Source organism: Nannobrachium achirus (assembly GCF_963921795.1).
Source record: "Nannobrachium achirus genome assembly, chromosome: 17".
Taxonomy (NCBI): domain Eukaryota; kingdom Metazoa; phylum Chordata; class Actinopteri; order Myctophiformes; family Myctophidae; genus Nannobrachium; species Nannobrachium achirus.
This window is the reverse complement of record NC_137824.1, coordinates 7726431-7744602: the sequence shown is the minus strand read 5'-3', so window position 1 is coordinate 7744602 and position 18172 is coordinate 7726431. Positions and strand designations below refer to the sequence as shown.

The 18172-nt window shown below is 41.4% G+C and overlaps 1 protein-coding gene across 2 annotated transcripts in view; it reads right to left on the bottom strand.

The window, feature by feature from the left end:
- The window catches only part of LOC308302203 (uncharacterized protein), a 39439-nt gene that overhangs the window by 4099 nt on the left and 17168 nt on the right, over positions 1-18172 (bottom strand). For both annotated transcript variants that reach the window (XM_080746460.1, XM_080746461.1), the window contains exons 6-7: positions 14013-14258; positions 2965-3066 (exon numbers count right to left, since the gene is read on the bottom strand). In XM_080746460.1, the coding sequence (XP_080602586.1) occupies positions 2965-3066; positions 14013-14258 (348 nt within the window). The remainder of the gene's footprint in view (positions 1-2964; positions 3067-14012; positions 14259-18172) is intronic.

The window sequence follows — 18172 nt, the reverse complement described above, 5'->3', positions numbered from 1 at the left end:
GAGGGGACAGAGAAGTGCCGCACTGACAAAACGCTTTCAGACAAAATGTCCTCTCAGTTGAGAGTTGCTCAATCTGGAATGACCATAAGAGATTGTCTTTCGTTTCCACTTTTATAACAAGTAAGAAAAATAGCTGGTCTACAAGCTCACGACTATGTCTCGTGGTCAGCTATTTCCACTAGGGACCCGAGGAAAATGGTTTATCCTGTGCAGTAGTTCAGTTGAACAGATGGTTTAATAGATCTCAAAATACATTCTTGTCAAAGCAAACTTTCTGAACCTTATTCTTGTGAGATCAGCACAATATGATTTGATATTGCGTTATGTTGAAAATACTTTGTATAGAGCAGGGGTCAGCAACCTTAGATCAGTCAGGGCCTGGGGTTGATGCCTGGGGATCCCCATACATGAGTATAAGGGGATAGGTACCTTAACACACTTGGTGCCAAACAGGAGTTTCCCGAGTTTGAGCCGTATATGTCCCTGTGCCAAACACACTCGAGAATATGTATTCTCGAGTGGGGGGGCCGACAGAGGACCCACTCAAGTCACACAGTTTGGGCATCAGAGCTAGTTGATGGGACAACATGTTTTTGGTTAGCCTGCCTAATGTATGCAACACTTATTAGATATGGACATAAAGTACTCAGAGGTGAAAATAAGTATATTCTCGGGTAAATAGAATGGTGGAGATTAGGGGTGTGTATCCATCCCCAGGCGATTCGATACGTATCCGATACATGGGCTACGATTCGATTCAGAGACGATACATCTTACATACAGAACAATTCGATACGATTCGATTCGGTGCAATTTCGATACGATTTCGATTTTGTGGAATTTTATGCGATTCGATTGGATTCGATACGATTCGATGCGATACGGTGTGATCTGATACATACGTTTAATGAAACATTCATTTTCCATTCAATTAAGAAGCTATAATCTATAAAGTAGCATTGCTGACCTTCAAATAATGGATATCTCATAAAAGACCAAGGAATAACAGAAAATTGTAAAGAAAGATGGATGACAAATCATTTTAGTATCATGTCATTGATGTGTTCATTCTAAATAGACACAGGCATGTAGATACAAAAAATAATTAATGCAAACTACAAAGCCTATACTGACATGGTTTGAAAATCTGTCTCACACACCCATTTCTAAGAGCTTCACTTCAGCAGTTACAGTTGCTCAGGTGGAGAATAACACTGAAAAACTAAAATACATCCTCACCAATGCCACTAATCAGATCAATCCTCAGCAATGCCACAGATCAGATCACCAAATAAAACTAGTAAAAGAGCCTGCTGTTATTCAGTCAATAAGATCATTTCAAAGAGATCCACTTTACAACAGTACCAACAGCAGTATAAAGTAAGTGCAACATTGTTATCTTATGGCTCTACTGCAGTAGTTCTAAAAAAATAAAAATGTCAATGTCAAGGACCCCCAGTTTGACATGGATCAGGCTCTTGTCTTAAGTTTAAATGGAACCAAATGGACCCATTAGGGTCCATTTGGTTCCATTTGTACACTCCCCTGAGTTACACATACCCAAGGGTCCATTAAGCCCGTATCAGAGTCGGGTCCGCGGTGTAAGGCTATCCACCGCGGTGTAGTGCGGTGTAGTCTTTTTGAGTCATAAAACTACAACGTTAACGCTCAAAAAGACTACACCGCACTACACCGCGGTGGATAGCCTTACACCGCGGACCCGACTCTGATACGGGCTTAAGGGTCCATTTGGTTCCATTTGTACACTCCCCTGAGTTACACATACCTAAGGGTCCATTTGGTTCCTATCATTTCGCCGAGGACCCCCTAGAACTCCCTCAAGGACCCTTGGGGGTCCCCGGACCCCACTTTGAAAACCAATACTCTATAGTAGCCCTTTGCAATAAAAGCTGATGCTGTGATTATTACCTGTGCTGTCGACAACTGCGGGGACTTCTACTGGGAAAAGTGTTATCCAATCCATTACTGTCGCATTCTTATAAAATCCAAACTCCACTGGAATAATCCATAGTGATGGAACCATAGATGGAACTACCACGTTGTTGGTTTGTTTACAAGTCGCTGTGTGTTGCACAATTGCGTGCGTCATACACGCACCAGTGTGCTGTGTCGGAAGTAGCAGATCTATAAGTTTACAACCCATCCACATGCAACACGCTGTGGGCTTGTAGATCTGCAGCTTCCCGCAGCACAGTGACTGCAGTACGCAGAAACCCAGCTCTATCGGAGGACAGCAGCAGGCAGCTTTTTCTTTTTTTTTCTTTCCGTTGCACTGCAGCACTGACTGTGTTTAGAAGCGCTCACTTTTGAAGTAATGATTTGTAACTGTAAACGCTGAGTAAGTAAGTTCAGAATTTCACAGCAGGTTAATTATTTAATGCTAAGATCCAGATAATCCAATTAATAACTTTAGGACCGATACATCGACCGATACGGCCGCGATTTGGACCGATCCGGGTAAACGCGCACCGATGCAGCCGTATCGCTAGTGTTGAAACCGATAATCGATTCATATCGATTTTTTCCGGCACCCTTAGTGGAGATGGTTCCAATGAATGTACAGTTTAGGCATGTAGCATTTTAATCCAAAGCGATTTACAATACGCAGATAACATGTACACAATGTTTTATAAAGCCTAACTCCCATAGGCTACATACAGTCCAGCAAGCACGGTCAGAACCTGGACCAATCAGTGACGTCTCGATTGGGGCCAGATCAAGTCAAGCCATGACTAGTCAGATCTGGCCAGATGTAGGAGCGGTTAGCAATGGTAAGATGGAGTTCATTTCCCAGGGGATTCCTTGTGAAACTATACAATGTATCTCTTTGCAAAATTCAAGCACACAATTTAAGATGAAGCAGTTTGATTTGACTCGAGTGTGACACAGGATCTAAATATCTCAACAGAAGAGCAGGGATATCAAATACAACTGTGAATGTACCTGCTGATGACCTGCCAGAGCCAGCGTGAAGAGTGCCCTGTGAAGACAGTGTTTCTGTAGCTGGAACAGAAAGGCTCTTTGTGGTCGTTGGTTCAGGTGGTCCTGTGGAAGAGAGAAGTGTTCTCATTTTCATTGTCTTAAGGATTATGCAGTCAAACTAAGTAGACATTAGACCCATGCCGCACAAAGAAGCAGCCTTTTGACTTGATTAAAATATCATGCCACACACACACACACACACACACACACACACACACACACACACACACACACACACACACACACACACACACACACACACACACACACACACACACACACACACACACACACACACACACACACACACGTATATATGAGCCATATTGTTGTTGGTTCCTGCCTGCACCTTTAAGCACCTTTCTCTGCCTAATTATTTCCCCTTTGTACTGTATGTATACAATGTATACATTCGTTTTTCAATTAGTGGGAGAAATGTGAAAAAGGTGTTCACTTCCGGCAGAAAGCGTGAAAGTTTGCACCTAGGGGTATTTTTGTGCGCTGAATTAAAAAAATGATGGTCCCAAGCACTTTTCTCAAATTCACTTTTCTCTAATTCACTTACCATAGGGTTAGCGTTAGGAAAAAAAAGACCCCCCAAAAATCTTCTTTAAGTAGCATGTGAGGGGTCTATCTAGGGGGTTTTCATGATTCTGAATCCATTGCAAGAAATGGACCCCACAAAACTATGGTTTAGTGATGAGTCATCACTTTTCACCTCACATGCTGTTTAAAGAAGATTTTTGGGGGGTCTTTTTTCCCTAGTATGGTAAGTGAATTAGAGCCACCAGATCCCATGGGAAAAGTGCTTGGGACCGTCAATTTTTGAATTCGGCGCACAAAAATACCCCTAGGTGCAAATTTTCACGCTTTCTGCCGGAAGTGAACACATTAGCCCATTTTTGTTACATATTTCTTCCACTAAATAGAGGATATGCGCATGCATAAAGTGTGTTTAAAGGTGATACACCATGAAATTTCACTTTTCCTATTTTAAAACCTTTTTTGGGGGTCCCACTAGCACCTTCTATCCTCACAAAGTCCCATTTCTGACCGTTGGTACTGCAGCTGAAATGCCCTGAGAGCCATTCAAAAATGAGAGAGGCTCTCTATTCAGGAGTGGTAATTTAGCCTCAAACCTTTTGAAAAACGTTTTTGGGACATAAACAATATGACATAAATACTTTTTAAATGCATGGTGTATCACCTTTAACGTCGTTTAATGCAATCAGATAGGACTTTTCTGTATGGATGTCAAGGCCAGAAAGTCCAGGGCCAGAAAGTCGGTTTTTGAATTGAATACCAAGGACTACCGTTGTAAACAAGACCGTAAAAGGATGTTCCTTTTAGGCAGGGTGTTTAACTGTACTTGTACTGTACTACTTTTCTGTCTAATAAAATATTCAATCATTCGATCAAAACAACCCTGGTAATCCCTGGAATAGTGTGAAACTATACAGAATGCAGGTAAACACAGTGTGAGCAGCCTATTAGACAATGTCATCAGTTTACTGTAGTAAACATATTTAATTTGCATTATGTTGCCTGTAGTGTGACTTATAATTAAATGTCATTTTCAGAAATGCAAAAAATGCTCACTGCAGCCATGGTGGCCATTTTACTTTCAACCATCATCTATTCCGAACCAAACATGATGACAGAATAGGTGATGTCTACACACTGTAGGTATGTGTTGATGGTCAAGGATTAGAATGATACCGATCACTAACTGTTGAGGTGAATTATAGTTCATGGTGAATTTGTCTCATGTCTCTATTGTTAGATATGGTGAAATTATGGGAAAAATTTGATTTTACAACGTCTGTTGTCTTTAAGGAATGTTCATATTTGCCTATTTGTATGACACATTTTATTTATAACTTGGGGGAAGCTTGAAGTAAAAGAATGGCACTGCCTATACTGCCTACTAGGGGTGTAACGATACATGACATGAATGAGTCCCTGGGCGAGTTTTTGATGCGGGATGCGCACGTAATGACATCACTGAAGGGGCAGGGGAGGGTAGGGTTGGGCTAGGTTAGTTTTTTTTTTTTTTTACCAGTTGCGAACGGCTGCTGCCTGTAAGTGGTTTTTCAGGGCAATTTTAAAGGATGCTAGTGATCCACACTCCTTTATGGCCTTCGGTAAGGCTTTCCACATTTTGGTGGTATAGCAGAACGAGTTTGACCCTTTGTTGGTTTTGACTCTGGGTTGAAAGTGATCTGTGGCGCTGCCTCTGGTGTTGTAATTATGGACATCCTTAACGTTTATAAAGTATTTTGACAGGTACTTGGGTATCATAGTGGTGTAGTGTATCTTGTACACCAGGCCCATTGCAAGTTGCTGTACTCTGTCATCTACTCTGAGCCACCACACTCTTAACTGGTGAGTAGCGGTGAGGTGAGTCTGATAGGGAAGGTTAAGCAGGACCCTAATTAGTTTTTTTGGGCTGTTTGGAGTTTAGTTTTTAGGGCTTGTGGGGCGTCACGATACCATACGTGGTTCAGGAGGGACGACCATTAGGTTGAATGGGCTTTATTGACAAGAATGAAGCATACAAGCAGCAATATAGCACATAGAGATAAGCAGCAAATACAGCAGCAACTAATGACATGAGCAGCAGATAGCATAATGAAATAAGCAGCAAGCATGGATAAATGCAGCACTATCTAAACTTCAAGCGGAACCTAGGAGTGGCATATGGATTCTACCATCGGATCAGTGTACCGCGGGTCACGATATATATAACGTTATATCGTGAATTAAGCTCTCCGTGGACACATGATCCGATACCCCCAGCGGGGATAAGCATAATCCATTGAGGTGGACGCTGGGGATGGCGGTGGGGCAGCGTTGAGCTTAGCAACTGACTATAGCTGTGCAGCTAGGTCTAATGTACTCTGGGTAAAGGGGGGGGCTGAGGCCGCTGGCCCCCGCCCCCCCGGCGCGCTGTCAACCCTTAGCTCGCCCCTCCTGAACTAGCTACGTCATGACTTCCTGCGCTCAATACTCCGTAATCAAAGAGGGGCTGGACTATTGCACCAGCTATGGTCTTCAGTGTGTTGAAATTGACCATTGGGGCAATCCTCTGAAAGAAACGAGTTCATTGGTTGATTTTATTTGCCTACACTAGTGCCTACACTAGTTTGTGATGGGGTCTGCAGATTATTCAGACGACCCAATAAATAAAACATGTGTTTGTGTGAGGTTAGAGTTAATATTAGTCTTAGATATAATGTTATATATGTGTGAGGTTAGAGTTAATATTAGTCTTAGTTATAATGTTATATATGTGTGAGGTTAGGGTTAAGATTAGTCTTAGTTATAATGTTATATATGTGTGAGGTTAGAGTTAATATTAGTCTTAGATATAATGTTATATATGTGTGAGGTTATGGTTAAGATTAGTCTTAGTTATAATGTTATATATGTGTGAGGTTAGAGTTAAGATTAGTCTTAGTTATAATGTTAGGTGTGTGTGAGGTTAGAGTTAAGATTAGTCTTAGTTATAATGTTAGGTGTGTGTGAGGTTAGAGTTAAGATTAGTCTTAGTTATAATGTTAGGTGTGTGTGAGGTTAGGGTTAAGATTAGTCTTAGTTATAATGTTATATATGTGTGAGGTTAGAGTTAATATTAGTCTTAGTTATAATGTTAGGTGTGTGTGAGGTTAGGGTTAAGATTAGTCTTAGTTATAATGTTAGGTGTGTGTGAGGTTAGGGTTAAGATTAGTCTTAGTTATAATGTTATATATGTGTGAGGTTAGGGTTAAGATTAGTCTTAGTTATAATGTTATATATGTGTGAGGTTAGAGTTAATATTAGTCTTAGTTATAATGTTATATATGTGTGAGGTTAGGGTTAAGGTTAGTTATGTTGTTGTTTAACCGGTACTGCAGAACAATGAAGGGTCAGACTAATGACATGGCATCTATGAGGAGAGGTGTAAAGGATGAGGTGTAATGCATAAGTCGTTCAGTGTACAATGCAGGGAAGGAACACCAACCATTGATCTACAAGCCCACAGTGCGTTGCATCCGTAAAACTTTGTGAGCTTGCAGATCGGTGGAGGTGTGTCTTGTGAGCCACACACACACACACACACACACACACACACACACACACACACACACACACACACACACACACACACACACACACACACACACACACACACACACACACACACACAGTCAGTCCATAAATTCAGAGCGCAGCGCATGATATAACTGTGTGAACGGAGATTTGTCGGAGGTGTGCCGTCCTTCTCAACCAATCACAGTGGCTCTGAATGTGTTGACTTGAGTTAAATAATATATCTTTTTTTATTTGTTGCATTCCTAAGGCAATAATTAGATTACAATAAATGTACCACCATTGATTCCGGATGGGTACCCGAATGCATTGGGGTCCCCATCCAGAATCAATAGGGGGACATTTACTATAGTAAGATTTTAGGAATGCGACAAATACACAAAAATATTATTGAACTAAAGTCTCCATGGCGTGAGTAATCAATAGAAAATAAGTCATTTGTGGGGGTGAACTACTCCTTTAAGTTAAAGTAGTAATAAGCCATGGTTACAAACCTGTATAGTTTCCCCACTGTATCTCCGCCAAAATTTAGCTTGAATATGTTTATTGCATGAGTCCAGAGATCATGTGTAACGATTTCTGGAGAAAATATGTAGGAAAAGGAGCAACCGGAAATTCAAAATGGCAGAAAATCTTTTCTGGGAGATCCGTCATGACCCAAGGAATCCAAGAAATGTTTTAGTTTTCCGACCTACATTCAAGAGCTATAGGGCAAAACGTAAAGTGGGCTGTTATAGCGCCACCATAAGGCCGACTGATGTAATTATTTTTTTATACATTTTCATAATTATTATGAAAGTGTTGTAACTGTAGGCCTTATATGGTTTCTGAGAAATAAATACTTGAACGGAAGACTTTTTGATTCCCAGTCAATGGGGAAAATTAATTCACTAATAAATTAACATCAATCAAACTATACAACTTTTCAAAATGCAAGCACGCGATTCCCGATGAAGCCGACTGATTTGACATTTGGCCCAAGCGCGTGCCGCAAAAAATGTGGGAGGAGTAGCGTGCCAAAATACATTTTGTCTAGAAAGAAAGAAAGTCTGACAAGTACTATAGTGTTGCCCCGTTTCAAAAAATATTTGTGAACCTTCAAGATTTGTATTTGAGGACCCCTGGTATAGACTATTGAAATTTTGATTGAATAAGTTAATGTTAAGGATCACGAGTACCGTTTTCTGTACATTGTATTTCTGTATTAAGTTAGTGGACGTGTTTAGGCACAATAACAGATTATGTCATATCATGTTTATTAGGTGGACATCGTAGTAATCTCATGGGTGCGTTCGGAAATGCGCACTAAACGCACTGGTGTGCCATGTTGTCGTTTGTTTATGCAGTGCACTCAGTGCAGTGTTGTTTGGAAATTCAGTGCGCTGCACACCGGGTGTGCTGAGTGCACACACTGAACAACACTACTCAGAAGATGGGTTTTGGCGGTGTGGCGCGTCAGTGCAGTGTTTTGATTGGTTGGTTTTCATGGCCATGTCTCAAGTGCTTCTCAGCTTTGAACAATGGTGGAAATGTTTGAAAATGCAGAGCAGAGGAGGAAGCACGCACATCTCCAAAATATTTACAGGTGCTGGACCAAAAATACGCACCATGAAAAGAGAAGGAAGTCCGCACACTGTTTAGACGCTCCAGCAACAACTTTTATTTCAGGAAAACAACGTTTCAACCCCAGCGGGTCTTCTTCAGGTATGGTTACAATGCACATAGTAGGCGTGTTAAATACAAGTGTGAATGAGTATCAGATTGGCGACAGCTGTGTGTCAAGAGGATCAATAGCATACCCACTCCATCTACAGGGGAAAAACTGTAATGTCAGACAGTATGAGTATAGTAGTTTTAGATAAACATAATTTGACATGTAAACATGTAAGCAGATTAGACATGTAAACATGTAAACAGATTTTAAGAGGCAACAGGGCCAAAGACATTTTTATATTAAACAGGGTGTTGGGATCCAATCCAATCACACAGGAGTAGAACAATATAAAAAAGTTCTAAACTCCTAAAAAGGCCTAGGCAAAGGGACCAAAATAAATGTAAATAAAAGCAGTGAGTACAGAAATGCAGTACAAAACAAAATAAAGGTACGGCATGACAAAAGAGAAGCAAATATACATTATAAAGGGCAAATGATTAAAAACAACTTAGAGCAATTATAGAACTTATAAAATTACAAGAAGGGTTTTACAGCAATTATAGAACTTATAAAAAGGGTTTTACATCGAATTCCTCGTTGAGCCCATGAGGGGCCATGGTATTGAGTGTATATATGTAATAGGATTCGCGTTGTAGCAATAGACGGTTCTGATCTCCACCCCGAGGGGGTCTGTCTACTTTTTCAACGCTCCAGTAGCGCAGAGAACTGATGCTGTGTCCCATTTTTTTTTAAATGGGCTGCTACAGGCTTTCGTTCATCCCCACATCTGATATTCTATGTTCGCTGATGCGTGTACGTAAAGCTCTGCTGGTCTTTCCTATATATGCCAATCCACAAGGACATTTTATAAGGTATACAACAAAAGTGGTGGAACTTGTAATGACCCCTTTTATGGGTAGTTCCTTTCCACTATGAGGATGGGTAAAGGTTTTACATTTGGAGGTGAAGCTACATTGGGCACAGTTGGAGCACTTGTAGTTGCCAGGAGAGATATCAGATAAAAAAGTAGTGGTGGTGGTCGTAGAAGGTGTGTAAGAGCGTATGAGCTGGTCCCTTAAATTGGGGGAACGTCTAAAAACTAGTTTCGGGGGCTCTTTAAATACCACTTTCAATTTGGGATCTGTATCAATGATGTGCCAATGTTTATGGAGAATCTTTCTAAGTTCAGAGCCAATAGGAGAATATTTAGTAATACACAAAGGATGATTGTTTTTTTGTTGAGGACGTTTAACTGGATTAAGACACTCTTCTTGTGTGGTCGATTCAAAACGTTTAGCTGCAGTGTTAACCCATTCAGGTTTATACCCTCGTGACAGAAAACGGTTAGTTAGATCAGCTGCTTGTATCTGATAACTTTCATCAGTACTGCAGATCCTTCGAGCCCTGTGGAACTGACTAATGGGAAGACTTCTGATCAAGTGATCAGGATGGAAACTGTCGCCATGAAGTAAAGTGTTCCTGTCAGTTGGCTTCCGGAATAAATCCGTCTGTAGAGAACCACCATTATTAATGATTCGAACATCTGGCCCCTCATGGGCTCAACGAGGAATTCGATGTAAAACCCTTTTTATAAGTTCTATAATTGCTGTAAAACCCTTCTTGTAATTTTATAAGTTCTATAATTGCTCTAAGTTGTTTTTAATCATTTGCCCTTTATAATGTATATTTGCTTCTCTTTTGTCATGCCGTACCTTTATTTTGTTTTGTACTGCATTTCTGTACTCACTGCTTTTATTTGCATTTATTTTGGTCCCTTTGCCTAGGCCTTTTTAGGAGTTTAGAACTTTTTTATATTGTTCTACTCCTGTGTGATTGGATTGGATCCCAACACCCCGTTTAATATAAAAATGCCTTTGGCCCTGTTGCCTCTTAAAATTTGTTTACATGTTTACATGTCAAATTATGTTTATCTAAAACTACTATACTCATACTGTCTGACATTACAGTTTTTCCCCTGTAGATGGGGTGGGTGTACTATTGATCCTCTTGACACACAGCTGTCACCAATCTGAGACTTATCCACACTTGTATTTAAAGGGATATTCCACTTTCAACAGGGAGCAGTGGTAGGGCTTCTCTCCACATACACACCCATTGTAACTTCAAACTCCATTTTAACCATGATAGATTCATTAAAAACACCCATTGTTTTTTTCTGGAGACTCATTTTACCTTCCTAATACGTGAGCAGGCCATGTTTTTTCGATAACTTTTTTTCATTTATTTTTAATAATTAAAATGGAAAAATGGAAAAAATGAAATACAAAAAAATAATTATTAAAAATAAATGAAAAATGTTATCGAAAAAACACGGCCTGCTCACATATTAGGAGGGTAGTATGAGTCACCAGAAAAAAATAATGTGTTTTTAATGAATCTATCGTGGTTAAAATGAAGTTTGAAGTTACAATGGGTGTGTGTGAGGAGAGAGGCCCTGGGCCTGGAGGGCCTGATTTACATAAAATATCTAAATATTCAATCAAGCTAATTAAAAAGTGTTCAGGGTGTTCATAAACGCCTGATTAGATGATAAAATTACCAAAAGTTTTTTTGAAAGTGAAATATCCCTTTAACACGCCTACTATGTGCATTGTAACCCTACCTGAAGAAGACCCGCTGGGGTTGAAACGTTTTCCTGAAATAAAAGTCGTCGCTGGAGCATCTAAACAGTAGGGATGCGAAGATATACCGGTACGGATCGTAATCGCGATACAAACGTGCGCGATACGAGTGAATCGGTTCATTCAGGGTGGATCGGTACAATTGACGGCTGGAATCGTGATGTATCGTATCGTGAGAGTCTGGATCGGTACATTCCACGGTTGGATCGGTTTTTGCATAATAGTATTTCATTCTATACTGTGTTTCCGAGGCGCATTGAATGCCCCATCAGCCCTCCCCCCAAAAAGCACTTGTAGCGTAGCGACTCTACAGACATGCGTCTTTTACAGCAGCACTGAGCTGCTCAGCGGAGCGCAGTGAACACCCGACCCGACGGAATGCAGAGACAGACAGACAGCACTCGTGAGCCCACTGGTTAAACATGCAAGATTAGTACCACGTTTAGCTTTATAACATCCCTGTCCAATGTTCGCTGATGTGATCCGTTGTTGTGTCACTGGACTGGAGCACGCTGCGTGATATTATGATCCACATTCCACACCCGTTTGTTCTTGTCGAGTCTGCGACGGAATTGATTTAAACAAAGCAGAAGCTTCCACGCTTTAACTACACACACGTATGAACTACAACAACGATACTGGGCGTGCAGCTAGCGATTAAAACAAGTATTTGACACTGTTTCACAACTTGTTACTGTAGCAGGCAGAACACTCTTCTGCTGCTGCTGTTCCCTCTGCAAAGAGAGGCTGGAGCCTGATTTATACTTGGCAGCTCGACGGTGTCGCGCACACACCTAAATAGCAGACCTACAAGCTCACAACGTGACGCGTTGTGACTCAAATATCTACGTTTTGAAACATTTTGGCTAGAAATGGCAAAATCCTAGATTATATTCATACAATATAATAATAATACAGGTCAAGGATCCTTAACTGAGAAGAGAGAGATCAAGCAGGGACCCCCACTGTAGGCTATTTTAGACTACTGTAGGCTATTATATAAAACTGTTGCAGATTAAAACTTGTCAGAGACTTGTTTGACAGCACTATTTCATCAGTGACATTAATACATTACTATGTTGTGTTTATTTGTTCACACATTATCTTTTCTATTAATATGATGGATTTATGTTATTCATTATAATCCATGAATTATTATCTCTTAAACCCTCAATAAGTGTTAATGTATTGGCTAATGTTCCCCCATAGGGTTGCTACTTGCTAGGGTTCAATTGGTTACTGTAAAAACGAACTATTAATATTTGGCCGCCTCACATAACTCTGAGGACCCTAGGGGTCCCTGACCACCTGTTGAGGATGTAATGATATATAATAATGATATAATGATATAGTATTAATCAAACAATTTTACCAGCCAGCAAGGAGTGTTCTCCCAGATTTCAATAAGTTGGATTGTTAGACAGAGCCTAGTACTACAGTGAAACAATAAATTGTTTGGAAATTAAATGTAATGCATTTTTAGTAATTTTTTGGGGGGGAAATTTACATGGGCTTTAATATAAATCCTTTGCATTGTGTTGAATCGCACCGAATCGTGAATCGTATCGCATCGTAAGCACCAGGGGTGTATCGCAAAATATTGTGAATCATATCGCATCGTATCAGGGTCAGGGGTGTATCATGATGTATCGTATCGGCAAGATTTCAATGTATCGCAATTATATCGTATCGCTGGGAGTGTAACGTGATGCGTATCGTATCGCCTCAGTGGTCGAGATTCACATCCCTACTAAACAGTGTGCAGACTTCCTTCCCTTTTCACAATGTTTGAAAATGCACCATTTGCGGCTTGATAGGTCCTTTTGGGGTTTATTGTTACACACACACATCAACATGTAAACTAATAGCAGCAATGTTATGAATTAAATACCTTTCAATAGCAAAGTTATGTTAGCAACTGCTGCTTTTCATTAAGTTTTCCTTCAGAGTTCAGAGTGAAAAAGTGCACAGCTGCCTCTTAATTAGTCATTGGTAAATAAGCCACACTGAGTGCACTCTACAATGTCACCGCCCACTGCACTCACTACACTGAGAGCACACCTGTTGTGCATTTCTGAACGCACCCTATACTCTATTTTAGGTTTTTTGTAGTAAAACCTTTGCAATAGAATTTAGAGATTTACTGATTTTGGCTGTTAGTGTTTGAGGATGCTGAGCTGGTGGGACGTGTTCCTTTATAGAAGCACCACACATATTAAAGTGACTCCTTCTGGTGCCATTAATTAAATGTCTTTGAAAGTCCAAGATGCCATGGTCTCCATAGACTTCCATGTAATTCATAGTGTACGGATCGTGCACGCCCATGCCTAATCATGCACCACGTGTGTAGATGCTGTTCACAGCTTTCAAACAAAAAAATCCGCTGTAGCGGTCATGCCTAATACATTTTTTGGGGTCCAAATTTTTTTTGTTGAAAAAAGAATATTGAAAAAAAAAGAAAAAAGAAAAAAAAATCTTCAAAAACTACCCAAACTCGGGAAACTCTGGGTTGGCACAGGGGGGGGTACCAATACAAACTCGGGAAACTCGGGGTTGGCATCATAAGTGTTAACCACAGAAAATAAATACAATACTGTGTATCATTGCACTGTTATACTTACCGACACCTGACACGGCATATGAAAGTATCCCTGCTAGATCATGCCTCCCCATCTTCTCCAGGAGGTTTTGTGTAACCAACACAGCTCTACCACCAGGATAAGCTTGTGTTATCAGGTCTACTGTTTGCGCCCGGCTTGTAGCACATTTCAGCCTGGATCTCGGAATGGACCTTTCCAGGTACCATTGGAATCTCATGAAGTCCTCAGCACCAAGTTGCTGAAGGATCCCTAGCAGAGAGTAACAAACTGAAAAGAGATGTCAGAAAAAAGTCATGTATGATATCAAACCATTTGTTATGTCATCAAATCTGTCAGATATCAGGTGGTCAGATAGCAGGTTATTCTTCATTCTTGTTATACGGTATGTGTATCTATTAATGAATATTGTATATCAATAGCATTATCTCTGTCACAAGACCCCTCAGAGAAACCATGTGTATGGTTTTAGGGGTGTGTTGTTCACTTTAGATTATAACAATCAATATAGAACTCACCATTATTTATTCAATATTACCACTAAACATCTATTCACAATTTACAATTTAGGTATTTAGCAGATGCTCTTAATCCAGAGCGATTTACAGTAAGCAAGGATAACATTAACATAGTGTAAAACATCACATGCATTGACATAGTAGTAGTTGGGGAGGAATTGGTGAAGTTTGTGCACTTGTAATTTTAGATTTTTGGAGGTATGGGTATAAGGTTTTCAAAAACTATTGCAAACAAGACCCTAGTGGTCTGTTTGCAATGAATCAAATATTAGATGGGTCAGTATATGGTTGAAACCCCAAATAATTGATAAAAGAGAATTTTCAATGGATTCTGTTACTATTGGTTATGCAGATATGGTTTGACCCTCAACAAATTGCAACAAAAAGTTTCTCAACGGTTTATAGTTGTATCAGGTGTACTTAATAACATATCAAAAGTCTACCAAAATCTGACCACTAGAAAGAGACAGGGGTAACTTGAGGCAAAGATGTCGGCGGTTTCTGTGCTTCCGCGCAGATTTGCGGGGCGTGGGGAACGTTCTTCGAATGGGAGTTACTTGTTCTTTGAACGGGCGTGGGAAAAGGTCTACGATAATGCTGGGCCTGGGATATAATAAAGAGAGAACCAGCGGCTCGCCGCTCCACTCGCATCCAACTTTGGGTTTGGGGTCTCGGCCGCGGACCGCCTCCAGTTACCCATGCCCAGGCGATATAACAGGGGATATGGGGATATATATATAGAGAGAGAGAGAACCAGGGGAACGGGGCGGCAGCCGTTCCACTCCTATCCGACTTTGGAGCCTTAGCGTGGGACGGCCGAGTGGCTCGTATCGCCGACCACCTCCGCCCTCCAGGGATCCCTGGAGGTATCGCGGAGCTCCGGGGACGCCCTGGCGGCGCCGCGCTACACCCTGTGTAGCCGGGAAAATGACCCTTCTAACGGGGTGGCTCACGCACGGCGCCCGGGGACCATCATTCCGGATCGCGCCGCTGCGGAGGACCCCGCCACTGCAGCCCACTTCGGATAGGAGTGGATCGGCGGCCGCCTGTGCCCCTGCATGGTTCTCTCTCTATATATCCGCATGTCCCCCTGTTATGTTATATAGCCAGGGGTCCCTGGAGGTGGTCCACGGCAAGCGTGCCACTCGTCGGTCCGAGGCCGATCGAGGCGGCCCCAAAGTCGACCGCAGTAACATGAACCGCCGCGGCTGAACGTTCGGTAAAATGAGCCCCCCGACCAACCCCCGTCCAAAATTCGCTGCGCATTAAGTAGTGTAATTACGGTAGAAACTGCGAGTGGAGTCGAACGTCCGGTAAAATGAGCCCCCGTCCAAAATTCGCTGCGCTTCAAGTAGTGTAATTACGGTAGAAACTGCGAGTGGAACGCCTTGGTAGCTTTTCTCACGCCCATTCGAAGACCTCACGCTACGCCCATCACGCCACGCCCATTCGAAGACCTCACGCCACGCCCATCTGCGCAGCAGACTGCCCTCCAGTTAGTCATACTTGACTAGAAATGCACATTTTCAAGATGGCCGCCGCCAGTTCCTTAAAGGGGGCGTGACACGGCCAAAACAGCTAATTATGGCTATCAAATTAGCCAATTTTTTTAATGATGTCATGTACCCCCATGTTAAATTACCCAATAAAATTAATTTATTGTAGTTACTGTACTGAAAGTAGTACTTTCTGTATAGTAACGGCAATACATTAATTTGATTGGGCTAATATGGGGGGAGGGGCGGAGACTCGCGGAGTCGAGTATCCATATCATTATCTTTTGAAACTGCCCCAAAAAAAGCTGACCGAGGTGTGTTTCCGACTTTCTAAACCAACTTTAAAACTATCAGTTCTAGGGGTAAAAATTATATAGCATTCGCTATAAAATCAATGGTTAGACCGATAAAAAAGTACATGTCTTCTTCAAAAAAAAGTGTCAAAAAAGGTGTACGAGGGTCAACACGCTTCTCCCCGTCTATGAGACGGTTTTGTCGGCCATACCCTGCTGTCTCTTTCCCTAACCTGACTGGAGCACCAGAGTAGACCGACCGGAGCAAGCCATGTCCTGCTGTCTCACCGGCCGGACTGAGGTCCGTGCTCCGTGGCTCATACACTCTGTGTGTGTGTGTGTAGCCTGTGTGTGTGTGCTTTAGCGCGCGTGTGTGTGTGTGTGTGTGTGTGTGTGTGTGTGTGTGTGTGTGTGTGTGTGTGTGTGTGTTTGTAATAGCTCTCGCAAACATCTATGCTCGCAAATAGCCGTGTGGTGCAGCGTTAGCCTGGCTACACGCTAACAACAAAGCCATCACGTTGTGCGCGGCACCGCACGACGGACGAAGTATACATTGCGCGGCACCGCACGACGGACGAAGTATACATTCACTACTAACTGATACGGCCACGCCTCCCTTTCAGACTGTTTGAAGAAACACCACGTGACCTACTGTATCATAATGTTAATTTTCGGCCGGTGTCGCCACTCCTTTAAAAGAACATTACTCCTTTATTATTCATCATAGACAAATATGTGTGGTGTCAAACCTCATATTTTGATGATCTAGGAATCCAAGTATCATAATAAATTATAGTCAAGTGATTACAAGTACAATTATGTGTTAACAGTTGGTTATAATAAGGTTATAAGCATATTTGTTAAATTTGAAGATTTCCAAATGTAATTGGACCTTTCTCCTTTTCCATGTGCCATAATGTCCAGTAATGATGGTTTCAGTTATAACTAGAAAACATTGTTCCTTGGGCTCGCTTCAAGCCAGAAAACAATGGCTATAAAAGTACAAAATGTCAAGATCGCAGGCAGTGCTCTCTTTGACGTTACTGACGCAATCGGACGCTGCATGCATGATTTGAGGCATTTTGTTCCAAAAATGTGTTATGCAAAAGTTGACCCGCTGGTGGCGCTATAACAGGCCAATGTGAGAAGGGTGGCATCTGTTCCTTGACCTAGTGGGAATGTGCTTGCAAATTTCACGCACATCGCAGGCTGTGTTCATGATTTGAGGTGTTTTTGGCCACTTAAATCGCTGCTTGCAGCTATATTTATTATTCATATTATTATTTTAAAAGAAATTATGCACTTCATAGGCATGTTAGATAAAGGTCCTTAGATTGCGTGTAGAATGTTTCATGCAAATTGCTCGAAAATCCCAGGCTAAAAACGGGTTTAAGCGCTTTACAAAGTGCTCAAAATTATATAGCGCCCCCCGGCCCCTTTAGCCATTTGGGGTAAGATCGGTTTCAGTGATATTTGAACTAACCCTCTACACTATTTCGTCATGAAAATGTGACTTTGCGTGTATGTTTTAGAGGCAGAAGGATAATTTGCATAAAACGGCAATATTCATTGAATTATTAAAAAAGAAGAAAAAAAAAATCTGATCAGACAGATCTTTAGATATCGGTCCAAAGTTCATGTAAAAAAGTTCAGTGCACGTGACGCGAAAATCCCAGGATAAAAACATGTTTAAGTGTTTTACAAACTGCTCAAAATGATGGAAAATCTAAGGCGGAGCTTACTTAACAAGGACACAGATGTCTTCCGCTTGAGTCAAGGCACGCGTGTAAGCAACTTGCATGTCTTCAAACGAAACGAGGCATGACTTATGCCTGTTTAAAGTTTGAATTTTCAAACTCTTCGTATAGTGCCCCCTT